This window comes from Hypomesus nipponensis, chromosome 3 (genome assembly GCF_054491055.1).
Source record: "Hypomesus nipponensis isolate SF chromosome 3, ASM5449105v1, whole genome shotgun sequence".
Taxonomy (NCBI): Eukaryota; Metazoa; Chordata; class Actinopteri; order Osmeriformes; family Osmeridae; genus Hypomesus; species Hypomesus nipponensis.
This window is the reverse complement of record NC_140363.1, coordinates 5,110,747-5,123,892: the sequence shown is the minus strand read 5'-3', so window position 1 is coordinate 5,123,892 and position 13,146 is coordinate 5,110,747. Positions and strand designations below refer to the sequence as shown.

General features: G+C 52.1%; 2 protein-coding genes across 10 annotated transcripts in view; one reads left to right on the top strand and one right to left on the bottom strand.

The window, feature by feature from the left end:
• Positions 1–2,065, bottom strand: part of smoc1 (SPARC related modular calcium binding 1) — a 40,699-nt gene extending 38,634 nt beyond the window's left edge. For all 9 annotated transcript variants that reach the window (XM_084684682.1, XM_084684684.1, XM_084684681.1 and 6 more), the window contains exon 1: positions 1,680–2,065. In XM_084684682.1, the coding sequence (XP_084540808.1) occupies positions 1,680–1,784 (105 nt within the window). In that variant the 5' untranslated portion in view covers positions 1,785–2,065. The remainder of the gene's footprint in view (positions 1–1,679) is intronic.
• A 7,108-nt stretch (positions 2,066–9,173) lies between these two features.
• Positions 9,174–11,708, top strand: ccdc177 (coiled-coil domain containing 177). Its single transcript, XM_084684678.1, has one exon. It carries the CDS (start codon positions 9,174–9,176, stop codon positions 11,706–11,708), a length of 2,535 nt encoding a protein of 844 aa, XP_084540804.1.
• The last annotated feature ends 1,438 nt before the right edge of the window (positions 11,709–13,146 follow it).

Below are 13,146 nucleotides of genomic sequence, written 5' to 3'. Positions count from 1 at the left end.
TCCTCTCTCTGTCCCTCTCCTCCTCTCCCTCTCCCTCCCTCCCTCCCACTCCCTCTCCTCCTCTCTGTACCTCTCCTCCCACTCCCTCTCCTCCTGCCTCTCCTCCTCTCTCTTGCTCTAAGTGTATGGTCATCTGTTGGGCCTCTGGCTGGACAGTGTGTGGACAGGGGTTGGTTTATCTCTGCACACGAAGAGAAACAAAGAGGCTCAGGAGGAGAGAGGGTGAATATGAGAGAGAGGGTCAATAAGAGACAGAGAGAGAGAGAGAGAGACAGAGAGACAGAGAGAGAGAGAGAGAGAGGGGGAGGGAGGGAGGGAGGGAGGGAGGGAGGGAGGGAGGGAGGGAGGGAGGGAGGGAGGGAGGGAGGGAGGGAGGGAGGGAGGGAGGGAGGGAGGGAGGGAGGGAGGGAGGGAGGGAGGGAGGGAGGGAGAGGGAGAGGGAGAGGGAGAGGGAGAGGGAGAGGGAGAGGGAGAGGGAGGGAGGGAGGGAGGGAGGGAGGGAGAGAGAGAGAGAGAGAGAGAGAGAGAGAGAGAGAGAGAGAGAGAGAGAGAGAGAGAGAGAAAGAAAGAAAGAAAGAAAGAAAGAAAGAAAGAAAGAAAGAAAGAAAGAAAGAAAGAAAGAAAGAAAGAAAGAAAGAAAGAAAGAAAGAAAGAAAGAAAGAAAGAAAGAGGGTGAAAGAAAGAGAGAGACTGAAAGAGAGAGAACAAGGAGAGAGAGGCAGTGAGGGTGAAAGAGAGACTGAGATTTACAAATTGTCCCACACAGATAAGAGTGACTGAGAAAGTGAAAGAGAAGAGGGAGAGACTGAGCTCATCCCAGAGTCAAATAAAAGAACCATTAGATCACCAAACGCAAGCTTGTTAAAACTAGACTCATCAGGTGACGCTTAGACTGATTCGCCTATATAAGCTTAAAAACCTCAAGCCAAAGCATCAGGATTGTAGTTTTGAATAAAGTTAATCAAAAATATTTGTTCATACTTTATAATAGCACGTGAACTTTTTCTTTCGTGCAGCATTATGCAATACATTACCATTCTAATAATTACAAAAATCTGTAAAAAAGTATGTAGGCTGTAGGCCATAGGCTACGTGTATACATTAAATGAGTCCATAGAAATGTCCAACAGTCACGGAGATTGATACAAATGCAATTTCCAAGTCTGGTAACTGAGTTAGTAAGATAACATGTACTTCAAAGCGTAGTATCAAGTAGCTTAGTAGCCTATTCCATCAATCATTTCGTCTGCTCTATTTATACAATCTACCTCTCTACCTTTCCCCGACGTCCAAACGACCCGCTGACCCGCCTGCAAAGACAGGACACCCGCCATAAGCTACACCTGTGCGAACTGTGCACTGAATACATTTTGAAAGCATTTGAGGGTAATGGCAAAAGTTATTATTTTGCTCAGTGTTGTCATAGCATACAAAGAAATTCTGGAAACAAAAAGACACACCGATGACTTAGAAATCTAGAAGTTGTCGATAATAGCTTTATAATTATACGTGCACAATTAGTTTAAGCTGACAAAATGATTTAACTTATGTCATAACCTTTATCCGCCATGTCAATAACTGCACATTGTAGCAAAACTAGTTTTATGTCCGATTCGATAAGTTAGTCAATAGCAGACACCTTCAAGTCAAACACATTCCAGGTAGCGGTTGAAACTCACCCGTGAACCCGTCGATTTCTGTGCGTTGATCTGAGGCAGATGGAACAGCAGCAGAAATACAAAAAAGTGTGAAAAAGTTAAAATAGCGAAACTTTTTAATAACATAATTGACAGTTGTGGGGCACAGCAAAGGATGAGGAGGTAAGTGCTCGTTTTGTCCGTCAACAGGACTGACTGGGAAAAAACAACCCAAGTTCCAAATATGACAACTTCCAAAAATGTCCCCGTTTCCACACGGTTTTCCTTTGTGGGTTTTTCTTTGACAGACGACAAGAACAGTATCTTCACATAGTGCCGCCAGGGGTCTGAGCGCTCATGAATAGCCAGTCACCATAGTGACAGATTTCCTCCACTGTGTACGGGCCTTCCGACCATTCCAACTGCTACATGCGGAGTACCACTTCATCCATTGGAACTTTATTTAAAACCCAAGGGGGTGGGAAAGTAGCCTTGATTGACGCCAGGAAAGTCCAATAGTAACTGAGTAGGGCTTAAATAGCCACACCCCTTTCACTGGTTTATAGTTGAGCTGCCATTAAATGTGAAATTATTAAGTGCTCCATAGAAAAGAATGCGACCCCATGCTCATTACGAACACAGGTGTGACCGACCAAAGGAACATGTCTATATTCCTATAGCAAGGACGTGAAGGTCGTTACCGAATATATACGATGCCTAATATTTCAGTAAATGTCCTCATAAGATTTATTTAAAGAGGGCAGATGAGTGTAAGATCATACCTGAGTATTTAAATTATTGTACTATTAAAATTATAATTGTATCCATTTAGCAGACACTTTTATCCATAGCAGCATACAAATAGTGCATATAGTAAGTAGGCCCTATATCAGATAATCAAGATTTGGAAGTGCATAGTTCTAAAAGTATTTCTGTGGTCAAAGTATAGGAATGATCAGTATGTATCGGGTATAGTATAGCAATTCAAGGCAGGAGATTTTTACTATTGTCATCCTATGAGTTAAAAATAGCCTTCTGTTTTCCTGTCTAGTCAATCATTCCATTAACTACTAAATGGTTACAATTTAAATCACCACTGACAGAAGTTTGTATGTCTCACTAGCACATCAGCTAACCGTTCTTAGAGAGAGTTTGCAGTTTTGAGAAGAATGTGGGTTTGAATAGGTGGCTCATAGGATAAAAACATCCGTTTATGTTCCTGTAAGTGTTTCTAGGGCAACAAGAATGTTGTGTTTAGTTTACCAACCGACTTTCATAATTTGATTTAAAGACATGCTCCTTTCTCATCTGGTATGTCCACATTATTATTTTTAAATGTTTCAATATAATAATTTATCAGATAGTGTAATCAAAGCAAGTGTGAGCACAGGCAAAGATTCTCCATCTTCTTGGCTTCACGCTTACATTTTTCTCTCCTTCTCTCCTCCACACTTCTTTCTTCTCTCGTCTCTCTTCCTCTCACCCGTTCTCCCTCTCTTCTTTCTTCTCCTCTCTGTCTCTCCCCATTTTTCTCTTCCTTCTTCCATCTTTCTCTGTCCCTCTGTTTCTCCTTCTCTCTCTCTCTTGTCACCCTCTATCTTTCTCCCTGTTAAAATCTGTGTGGGTAAGCTAGCAACAAAGACTGTGCGTGCATGTGTGTGTGTCTGTGTGTGTGTGTGTCTGTGTGTGTGTGTATGTGTGTGTGTGTGTGTCTGTGTGTGTGTGTGTGTATGTGTGTGTGTGTGTGTGTGTGTGAGGGAGACTGAGTGTTTGGTGCAGGTGTCCAGCCTCAGAGTTCAGGACTGGGCTTTTTAGAGCTCGATAGGTCCCTCCAGTCACCCTTCAGAGGAATGTGTGGCCACCCCCACCTACTACCCCCCTTCCCCCCAGCCCACCCAACCCCCCACCTGGTCAGCCCGTCAACCCACTGCCTCCCAGGGCCCAGCCCCCCAGCCCCCCAGTTCCTCACCCTCCCACACCCTTATCCCCCCAACTCCCCAGCCCCCAGCTCTTTGTCTCTATATATTATTTCATTGTTGACTGTGACGGTTCTGCGTCTCTCTGAATATGTCAGTGAAGAGGCTTGTAATTAGAGCTATTGAGCAGTTTGAATTGGCACAATTAGGGTCAACATTAATGATCTCTGGGTGAGCCAGTGTCAACAGAGGGGCCTTCATCAGAGGGAGGAGGGGTAGAGGGAGGGATGGATGGAGGGGAGGAAGGAGGGAGGGATGGATGGATGTGGAGAGGACGGACAGACGGATAGATGCCTTGAGGATGTGGGAGGATCAGACGAAGCAAGACATGCCGGGAGAAAAGACACCTGAACAAGCATTGTGTGAGCTGACATGGAGAAAGATAGTCAAGAGGAAAACCGACGAGAAATTTGGAGTCAGGCTTATCAGTCGCCTGCAGACAGACTGTGAGCGAGACCTGCTGTGAGGGTACGATGGCTGTGAGAGGTTGGATGAGTCTGGCTCTGGGTCTGGCTGCTAGGCTGGGGGGTCCCTCCTCTCCACGCAGGCCGCTGTGTAAAGTGGAAGCGGGGGGGGCGGGGGGGGCGAGGTGTTGGGGTTAGGGAGTTAGCGGGGGAAAAGGACAAGGCGGGGGTAGGAAGGTGGGAGAGGGGGGGCAGTCCACCCATGTCCTGTGGAAAGTGAATCTGGAGGAGGCAAGGAGGGAGGAGTGCGTTGGTGGGGTGGGTAGGGGAGGTGGGGGGGGGGGGGGGTGGGTAGGGGAGGTGGGGGGGGGGAGTGGGTAGGGGAGGTGGGGGGGTGGGTAGGGGAGGTGGGGGGGTGGGTAGGGGAGGTGGGGAGTGGCAGCAGGAGTGTCTCACAGAATGTTAACGAGATCAGTTCATGTCTTCTATCCCTCCCCCCCCCCCCTTCCTCCTCCTCTGCCCTCTCTCTCTCCATGCAACCCTCACCATAACAAAGACACACATTTTTCCAGGTTGTTGGACTGTTGTAGGGAAAGCATGGCTCACCACTTAATTCTGTTGTCATTTGGCCAAGCTTGAAAGACCCCTCTCTTAAAACAAAAACACACACACACACACACAACAGTGAACGAACACGCTGAATGGAAATGTATTTCCCAATTAGCGAGGGTGTCCTTCACAGGCTCTCTATTGGCCATCCCCCCGTTCGGCTTACACCAACTACATTACGCAGAAAATTAGCAGGTGTCTGTAGACAGACAGACAGAAGGATCGGGCCACCAGCCACCCAGCCTCGGCCCTCTGAGGAGAAATCAACACAGATGTTCAATTATGTCATCAAGTTCAGCAAGCACAACTCGCTCTCTGTTCTACGAGTTCAACCATGGTGTGTGCTGGAGGGCAGGGAGACTGCTGGATGTGCCAGCTTCTCTAATCCGAAAAGGAATTGAACAAGTTGCCTCAGTGTCTTTGATTAAAAGGGTCTGGTGTGTGTGTTTAGGTTGACTGAGTGGGCCAACATGATTAACGTCATGGTGCATGTAGCGTCAGGTGTGGTGATGATGTGTGTGAATGTATTCCTTTATGGCTAAAAGAAGTCTGCCTGTTGAAGGTCTGTTGGCCTTCCGGGAAAACGGGACGAGCTCAGGAATGTTTGAGATGATGTCACGGTCAACCAAACTGAAAAAAAGAAATCACAAAAGATTGACATAAAAGAGACTTCAAAAGGGATGAAAACGAGGTCAACCTGACAGCCTTGTCCCTCCACCGCCCGCGTCATGTGAGCCATGTCCTTTACATGCACCGGCTACAATTTTCACAGGCTGCTGAATCTGGAGAGCAGGACTGAACTGCTCTGGACAACAGAAACCAGGCCGCCCACAGCCTCCTTTACACACGCATACACACTCACACACACTAAGACACATAAGCACGCATGCACACACACACACACATGCAGACACCCTAACAAAGGTGACTGTAACATGGGGAGACAGAAGACAGAAAAGTGAAAGAAAGAGAGAGAAAAAGAAAAGAGGAGAAAGAAGGAGATGAAGAGAGAAGCACAGAGAGAAGGGGAGAGAGAGAGAGGGAGAGTGGGAGAGAGAGAGAGAGAGAGAGAGAGAGATAGAGAGAGAGAGAGAGAGAGAGAGAGAGAGAGAGAGAGAGAGAGAGAGAGAGAGAGAGAGAAAGAGGGAGTGAGGAAACTGGGGGTGTGAAAGGGCTATTGAGCCGGGGCTGGGGTGTCCCGCACCTGCACTGCCTATTATTCCTCCTTGTTTCCACACTGTCATCCACAATGGAGGATTCCCGGGGCCAGGACACATGCTCTCCGCGGGGCCCAGGACCCGGCCTGGGGCCTTGTGGGTGCCTAATTGAGCGTGCTGCTCTCCTGATTGAATTAACAGCTCAGTCTCTGGGACCTTTTCCCCCGACACAGGGACTCTGCACAGCCACATGGGAGCCCTCCACTGTCCCGCAGAGGAGGGGGGGGGAGGAGGGGGGGGGGGGCAGGGGGGAGCGGGGGGGGGGGGGCAGAGAAAGCAATGGGTCAGGACGGGGGAGTTGTTGAAACTGTCAAGAGAACGTGTCCCTTTCTGTCGGCAGAGCGAGGTTGGAAATGTGAACTGGGGGCAACGAAAGGTCCCCTTCTTCACAGGACAGCCAGCCTGTCTGCTCCAGGGTCCTAAAGCCCCTGCAATGTGAACTGCGTTCACTTCGGGAGAGCTGACTATGAGGTATAATGAAGTTGGGTACAGAGTACTGTGACACAGAGTCTCATGATGTTGGGTGTTATTACAGTATTAGTATGTTGGGTAAAGATAATTCATACTTACAGATACAAAGTAGTATGACATTGGACAGTGTGGGATGATTTCACCCTTCCTCCACAATGTCCAAATCTATCCATGGAGCAATAGAGGTGTGATGAGTGGAGGTGTAGGTCTGATTCAGGATACTCTGTATTCCTTAATACGATGTCCTCTAACCACACTGAATCCTTGCATGACTTCCTCCTACTTTGACAGTCTGCTGTTATTGACCTCGTGTGTCATCGTCCTCCACCACACACAGAGGGAGAGTGGGCCCAGAGCTCCTCTCCGTCACCGAGTCGTTCGGCTCCCCCGCGAGTCGCCGGCCCTGGACTCCATGACTGGGCAGAACAGAAGAGCTCACCTCTCCATGAACCCCTAGTCCAGCTTTGGGGAACATACCCCTGCACCAGTGAACTGTGCAGCCCCCCCCCCCCCACCTCATACCCATCTGCCCCCAGACCCCGTGTCCCCTGTTCCCCTGTTTAACAAGCTAGTCAGCACGTTCCCTGTTGTCACTGCTACACGGTGTACTTGGGGTGCAGCTCGCGGGCGGGGCCAATTAAACTCGCACTGTTCTCTGCTCGGGGTCAGGAGTTTAGTGGGTCATCATCGCGGCAGATTCCCCCAGAGTTATCTAATCATGTGTCCCCTGGCCAAGCCTGGAGGCCGGGGCCTCAGCACTCCTCACCTCACCCGGAGGGAGGCAGGACCTTTGTATCTTCAGGACAGGAATGTTACATTGTAGCAAGAAAAGGTAGAGGTGTTTGTGTGATTTTGTTGTTTTGTTATATCATTTCGAATGGCGTCAGGCTTTGATTAGGCCCATATCAAGTTGAAACACCTTTTTGAACTGAAGAATTAGAATTGGCATGACATGGTTTTAAAATGTTACTTTCATTTTCAATAAAACGAACGTTTATATTATAAAACGTAATTTCATAAATTAGTTTTTTCATACACCTAGGCCAACATGGAAACGCTCGTGGTGATCGATGGACAAGCGCGTCTCTTAAAGTGAGGTGAAAGCGGCCCCTAGTGCCCGTCTTGGGTTGTTGCAGATTCATTCTGACAGTGCACGCATACGGCACCTGATGACAAAAATAACAGTGAAATTATGTTCCTTTTCAGTACTATAAAAATAAACTTATCCTCAGAAATGTGTATGTTTGTTTACACATACATATGTTTTAACCTGCGTAGGCCGGTTTAGTAGTTGATCCACGGATCAATTACTTGCAGGCTATTTTATTTATGGAACATAATTACTCGTTAGTAGGCCTAAGGTTTGTTGAAAGGCTGCACAAATGATTGCCAACCTCTGTCCACGGGTTTTGCTTCAATATAGGCCTACAGGAAAAAATGAGCATAAACAACATATCTGTGGGCCTACGTTCTGTAAATAAATACATTAAAAACACATTAATGATTTAAGGTGGTGTAGATGAGTAAAGTTATAATGAATCCACTTCCGCTAAAATGTTTAGTGACCCTTGAATTATGTCTCGCAACAAATGTGAGCAAATGGCAGTAGACTCATTGCAGTGTGCAGTAGCCTATATTTTTAGCATATTGTCACAAGCAGGCGGAGCTTAAGGATGCTTCAGACGCAGGGATGCGAGAGATAGCAGGTGGAGACATAGCTGGGTGCCAGAAAAGAGAAATTGATAGAGATAATATCACATCACCTTGGAGGCGTAAGAAAAATGTACATCTTCGGACCTTCATTTTGATGCGAGGGATTGTGAAGACGGCACTGATCTAACGCGAAAGGCGCCTTCTGTATTGCGTCGCCAGAAGCTGCAACGATGTGATTTCATCAGTGGGACAGCGGCTCAAGCCTTCTCTCGGTAACCTGATATTATGCAGGGTACGGAGGCTACTGTAAGCATTACATTTGAACAAAGCATCGCTGTACACAACAATCGTCGATCTGGCAGGTCAGTCGCTGTTTCTGTGCTGTAGTGATAGCCTTTCACTATCATTGGTAAATCATCATCATCATCATTACCATCATCATCCCAATAATGAAGACGTTTTTTGTCGCAATATCAAACTTGATGTGAATCTGCAATTCAGTCCTATCAGACCATCTGAAATATGTGTCAACAAACCTATTAAATGTTTGGAAGACTTACAAATGTGACATGGGAGGAACCATCAAGCGTGGATGGATGGAGGCCTACAACCATCAATATTAGTAATAAAGAATAGAGTATAAGGGGAATAAATATGCTACGCCGCGTTTATTTTACGGATAATGTTACACTTTTTATTCAGCCTTTAGATTTTAAGTGCATGAAGCAATTTTAACCTTTCTCAGCAACTGCAAGCAAAGACCTTCTGTTTGCATGTTGTGCTGAAGCTGCTTGTTTGCATGTGTGTGTGCTAAATAGAGTGAGAAATATTGAACAATTAAATTATTTCTACCTATTGAATTGGATTGAATTGGAAAGTTACCCCCCCCCCCCCCTGCTTCTCATTATAGTAGAATGTGCTCATACAACCCCAGTGTCTGTCGGTGTTACGCAATTCCCCAGAAGCAGTGTGTCTCATCTGGTGCAAACCCACAGGCTGTGTGAGTGTGTGTGCATGCAAGCGTGCATGTTGAACTTGTGCTGTGTCCCTCCCCCACACTCCCAGCCACCCCACATCCCTCTTAAGCCAGGGTCAGAAAGCTATAATCCTCCTCTGATGGAGAAAAAAAACATATATATTTTTTTGCTGTTCATTGTTGTCATCTCATAACTCATCCTTCCCTTCCTTCTTCCACACCAGCCAACCATGGTGGACCCCTCGGAGGCTGACGATCAGAGCAAGTGCAAAGGCCCCCAGCTGGAGGCCCGTCCCTTGGCCCCTGAGGCCCCCAGACTCCCCAACCAGGCAGATGGCCGGGCGGCAGAGGAGGAGGGGGCCGGGGAGGGCCTGGGAGAGCCCACCCCCTCTGCCAAGCAGGGGGAGGGCACCGCTGAGTCAGCCCGGCCAGAGACGGGCGCCCAGAACGGCCAACCACAGAGCCTCGCCGAGCCGGAGCCCGCCCCTAAGCTGCACCTGGACCTGTACAACTTCGACTCTCCTCTGGCAGAGGGCAGCCGCTACGTGCTGACCAGCCCTCGCTCCCTGGAGGCGTGCGCCCGCTGCGGGGTGAAGCCCGTGGAGCTGCTGCCGCGCCCGCTATCCGAATTCGCCCACGAGGCGCCGGGGCGGTCCATGCGCGTGGCGACCGGGCTGTTCGAGGTCTACGAGAGGGACCGGCACGCCAAACTCCGTCAGTGCAGGGAGGAGAGAGAGAGGATCGTCAGAGAGGAGAAGAGGAGGATCTTGCAGGCTGCCGTCAACGGCAACAGCGGCTCCTCCTCCTCCGTGGACCACAAGCCTCCGGTCGACTCCAGACCCTCCCCTGGTGCCCCCTCTCCCCCCTCTAAACCGGCCCCCAGCACCTCTGGCTTGTCCTCCGGGGCTGCCTCAGCCTCTAAGGCCAGCACAGCCTCTAAGACCAGCACAGCCTCTGGCCTCACCAGCTCCTCTCTGGCCTCCAAAACGAGCTCCATCACCTCAGTGTCGACCTCCAAGAGTGTGTCCTCTGCCAGGCCTTCGAAGGCCTCCGCCTCGGAGAAAGTGAAAGCTCCTTTCAACAGTCAGGGCACGGCCACGCGTCCAGCGTCCACCGGTCCGCCCCCCGTGGTCCGAAAGGCCCCCGGCAGTTCCAAGTCCTCAAATACGTTCCCCAGAGCAGCGTCCAAGCCCTCGTCCTTCCCCCGGATCGGGGTTTCAGCCTCATCCTCATTGTCCAAGTCAGCCATCCAGAGCCCCGTCACCCCAAGTGCCGCCCCCATCAACGGTGTCCGACCTGGGCCCTTCCCGCTGCACAATGGACACCTGAAGCCCAAGGGCCGAGGAAGAAGCCATTCCATGGAGTCCCTTCAGAGGAGGATGGACACCATGTGCTCCTCCACCTCCACCACCACCACCACCACCTGCACTTCCTCCGAGTCCGGAGCCTCCTCATCCTACAGCTGGGACGGACCGCGCGAACACTGGGCCAAGGTCTCCAGCCCCCGTGCCCGCACGCTGGCCACCTTCAACTCCCTGATGGGCCGCAGCCTGAGCCTGGGCGACCTTAGCCACTCGCCCCAGACCACCCAGAAGGTGGAGCGCATCGTGCGGGAGGTGAGGCGGCGGGGCCTGAAGGCGGTGCCGGAGCGCGACCGCAAGATCGCGGCGCTGATGCTGGCCCGCTACCAGGAGGAGGACATCATGAGCCAGACGCGCTACGTGGCGCACCTGCAGTGGGACAGCGAGCGGCGCCTGGAGGAGCTGCGCCGGGAGCAGGAGGACCGCGAGAAGCAGCGCGCCGTGCTGCAGTGCCAGCGGGCGTGGCAGTGCCAGGTGTCCACGCGCCAGCGCCGCCTCAGCCAGCAGGAGCGCGACTCGTCGGCGGCCAAGCTGCGGCAGGCGGCCGAGAGCGAGGAGCGCTGGAGGGGGCAGGCGGAGCAGCAGGAGCGCAGCCGCCTCCAGAGGCTGCAGCAGGGGGCCAGGGAGGAGAAGCAGAAGAAGGCCCTGCAGGAGCAGAACCTCCGGGCCCTGGAGGAGGAGCGCGCCGCCGTCCTGGAGCAGGAGAAGCTGCTGCTGAAGGAGAAGCTCACCATCGCCGAGCTGAAGAGGCAGGAGAAGGAGCACCAGGCGCAGGAGGAGAGGCGGGGCCTGAACCGGGCCGAGAAGAGGCGCCACGCCGCCCTCATCCACGAGATCGCCCGGCGCGAGGAGGAGGAGAGGGAGGAGTCGCGGCGGGCCGCCGAGGAGAAGCTGAGCCGCTCTCTGGAGAACTACGAGCAGATCGTGGAGCGCCGGGGCCTGGAGCTGAAGGAGAAGGGCAAGCGCGAGGAGAAGCAGATCCAGAAGGCTCGCAAGGCCGCGGAGAAGCGCGAGAAGCAGCAGAGGCAGCAGGTGGAGGCCCGGGCCAAAGAGGCGGAGAAGCGCTCCCAGCAGGCGGCCTTGGTGGCGGAGGAGCGCTCCAGGGAGAAGGCCCAGAAGGCCGTGCAGAGCCGGCAGGAGAAGGAGAGGCTGCAGAGGCTCAACAGGCAGCGCGTGGAGGAGGAGGAGCAGCAGAGGCGCCTGGAGCTCCTCCAGTCCATCGAGAAGAAGCTGGAGAAGAGCGAGCAGATCTTCAGGGAGAAGCGGGCCGTGCTGGAGAGCGCCCGCTCCGTGGCCAGAGCCTCGTTCCACGTGCGCGACAGGGTGAGGGAAGAGACCAACATGCGCACCTTTGACAAGATGGCCCTGGAAGCTCAGCTCAAAGCCAGCCTGGATGATAAGTAAACAGGCCTCCACCTCAAGGACTACCGTCTACCACCAGTCACGCGCTTACAGACTCCATCCCATGTGTCATCGCTGGACCACAGTTTCAGACCGTCTCATGTGGAGTTATTGATCCCTGTGTGTTTCCTCCTCTCCCCAAAACACATCTTTATTGAAATATGTTCATTCAACTTGAATCATTCCTTGGTTATTGACATATCTTGAAGTATATCAACTTCATTAAATATAAACCAAAAAAAATGGTAGTATTTAAGTGGAAGTACTGGGACAAATGTACTTGTGGAAGCTGAACCATTTGCCTGTACAAGACTATGTAACATGAGAGAGTTGCCCAGTGAAGTAAAACCAATGCTCCTCATGTCTCCCTGGTTGCCCCAGCTGCAGGACTGAAAGCTAAGCAGGAATGAAAGGAGTCATTGTTACCCAGGAAGCACAACTCCATGACAACTGCAGAGGCTCCTTACAAAGAAACTCCTTTAGGGTGGGAAATAAGAGCAAATATGGGGTGGGGGGGGGGGGTGGGTGGTAAAAGGTTGGAGAGCCCTGAGGAAAGGAGAGAGGTTTTTGTCTGCTGTGACGCAGATTGAGAGGAAGAGTACGTTTGTTGTTATCCCGGGACTGGTGCTGTGTTGACCTCAGTGCTGACAGTGCAGCTGTACACGGTGACATCATGTCAGCACTGGCCTGCGGCTGAGGAAGACAGAAGACCTGATCTTGCTGTCTAGGCTGTTCTCCCCCTCCCAGACTCCGCCCCCCCCCCTCTCCCCCCTCCCTCTCCCCTCCCAGACTCCCCCCCCCCCTCCCTCTCCCCTCCCAGACTCCCCCCTCTCCCCCCTCTCTCTCCCTCCCAAACTCCCCCCTCTCCCCCCTCTCCCCCTCTCCCCCCTCTCTCTCCCTCCCAGACTCCCCCCTCTCCCCCCTCCCTCTCCCCTCCCAAACTCCCCCCTCTCCCCCCTCTCTCTCCCTCCCAGACTCCCCCCCCCTCTCTCCCTCCCAGACTCCCCCCTCTCCCCCCTCCCTCTCCCCTCCCAAACTCCCCCCTCTCCCCCTCTCTCTCCCTCCCAGACTCCCCCCCTCCCCCCTCTCCCCCCTCTCTCTCCCTCCCAGACTCCCCCCTCTCCCTCTCCCCTCCCAAACTCCCCCCTCTCCCCCCTCTCTCTCTCCCTCCCAAACTCCCCCCTCTCCCCCCTCTCTCTCCCTCCCAAACTCCCCCCTCTCCCCCTCTCTCTCCCTCCCAAACTCCCCCCTCTCCCCCTCTCTCTCCCTCCCAAACTCCCCCCTCTCCCCCCTCCCTCTCCCCTCCCAAACTCCCCCCTCTCCCCCTCTCTCCCTCCCAAACTCCCCCCTCTCCCCCTCTCTCTCCCTCCCCACTCCCCCTGTCCCTTTCTGTTTTCAGTCAAATATCAGGAAACCGTCAAGTCCTCAAGAGGTCCTGCGT

Excerpts from the sequence above, each read along its gene's own strand:
- ccdc177 (XM_084684678.1), top strand. The coding sequence starts at position 9,174 with ATGGTGGACCCCTCGGAGGCTGACGATCAGAGCAAGTGCAAAGGCCCC.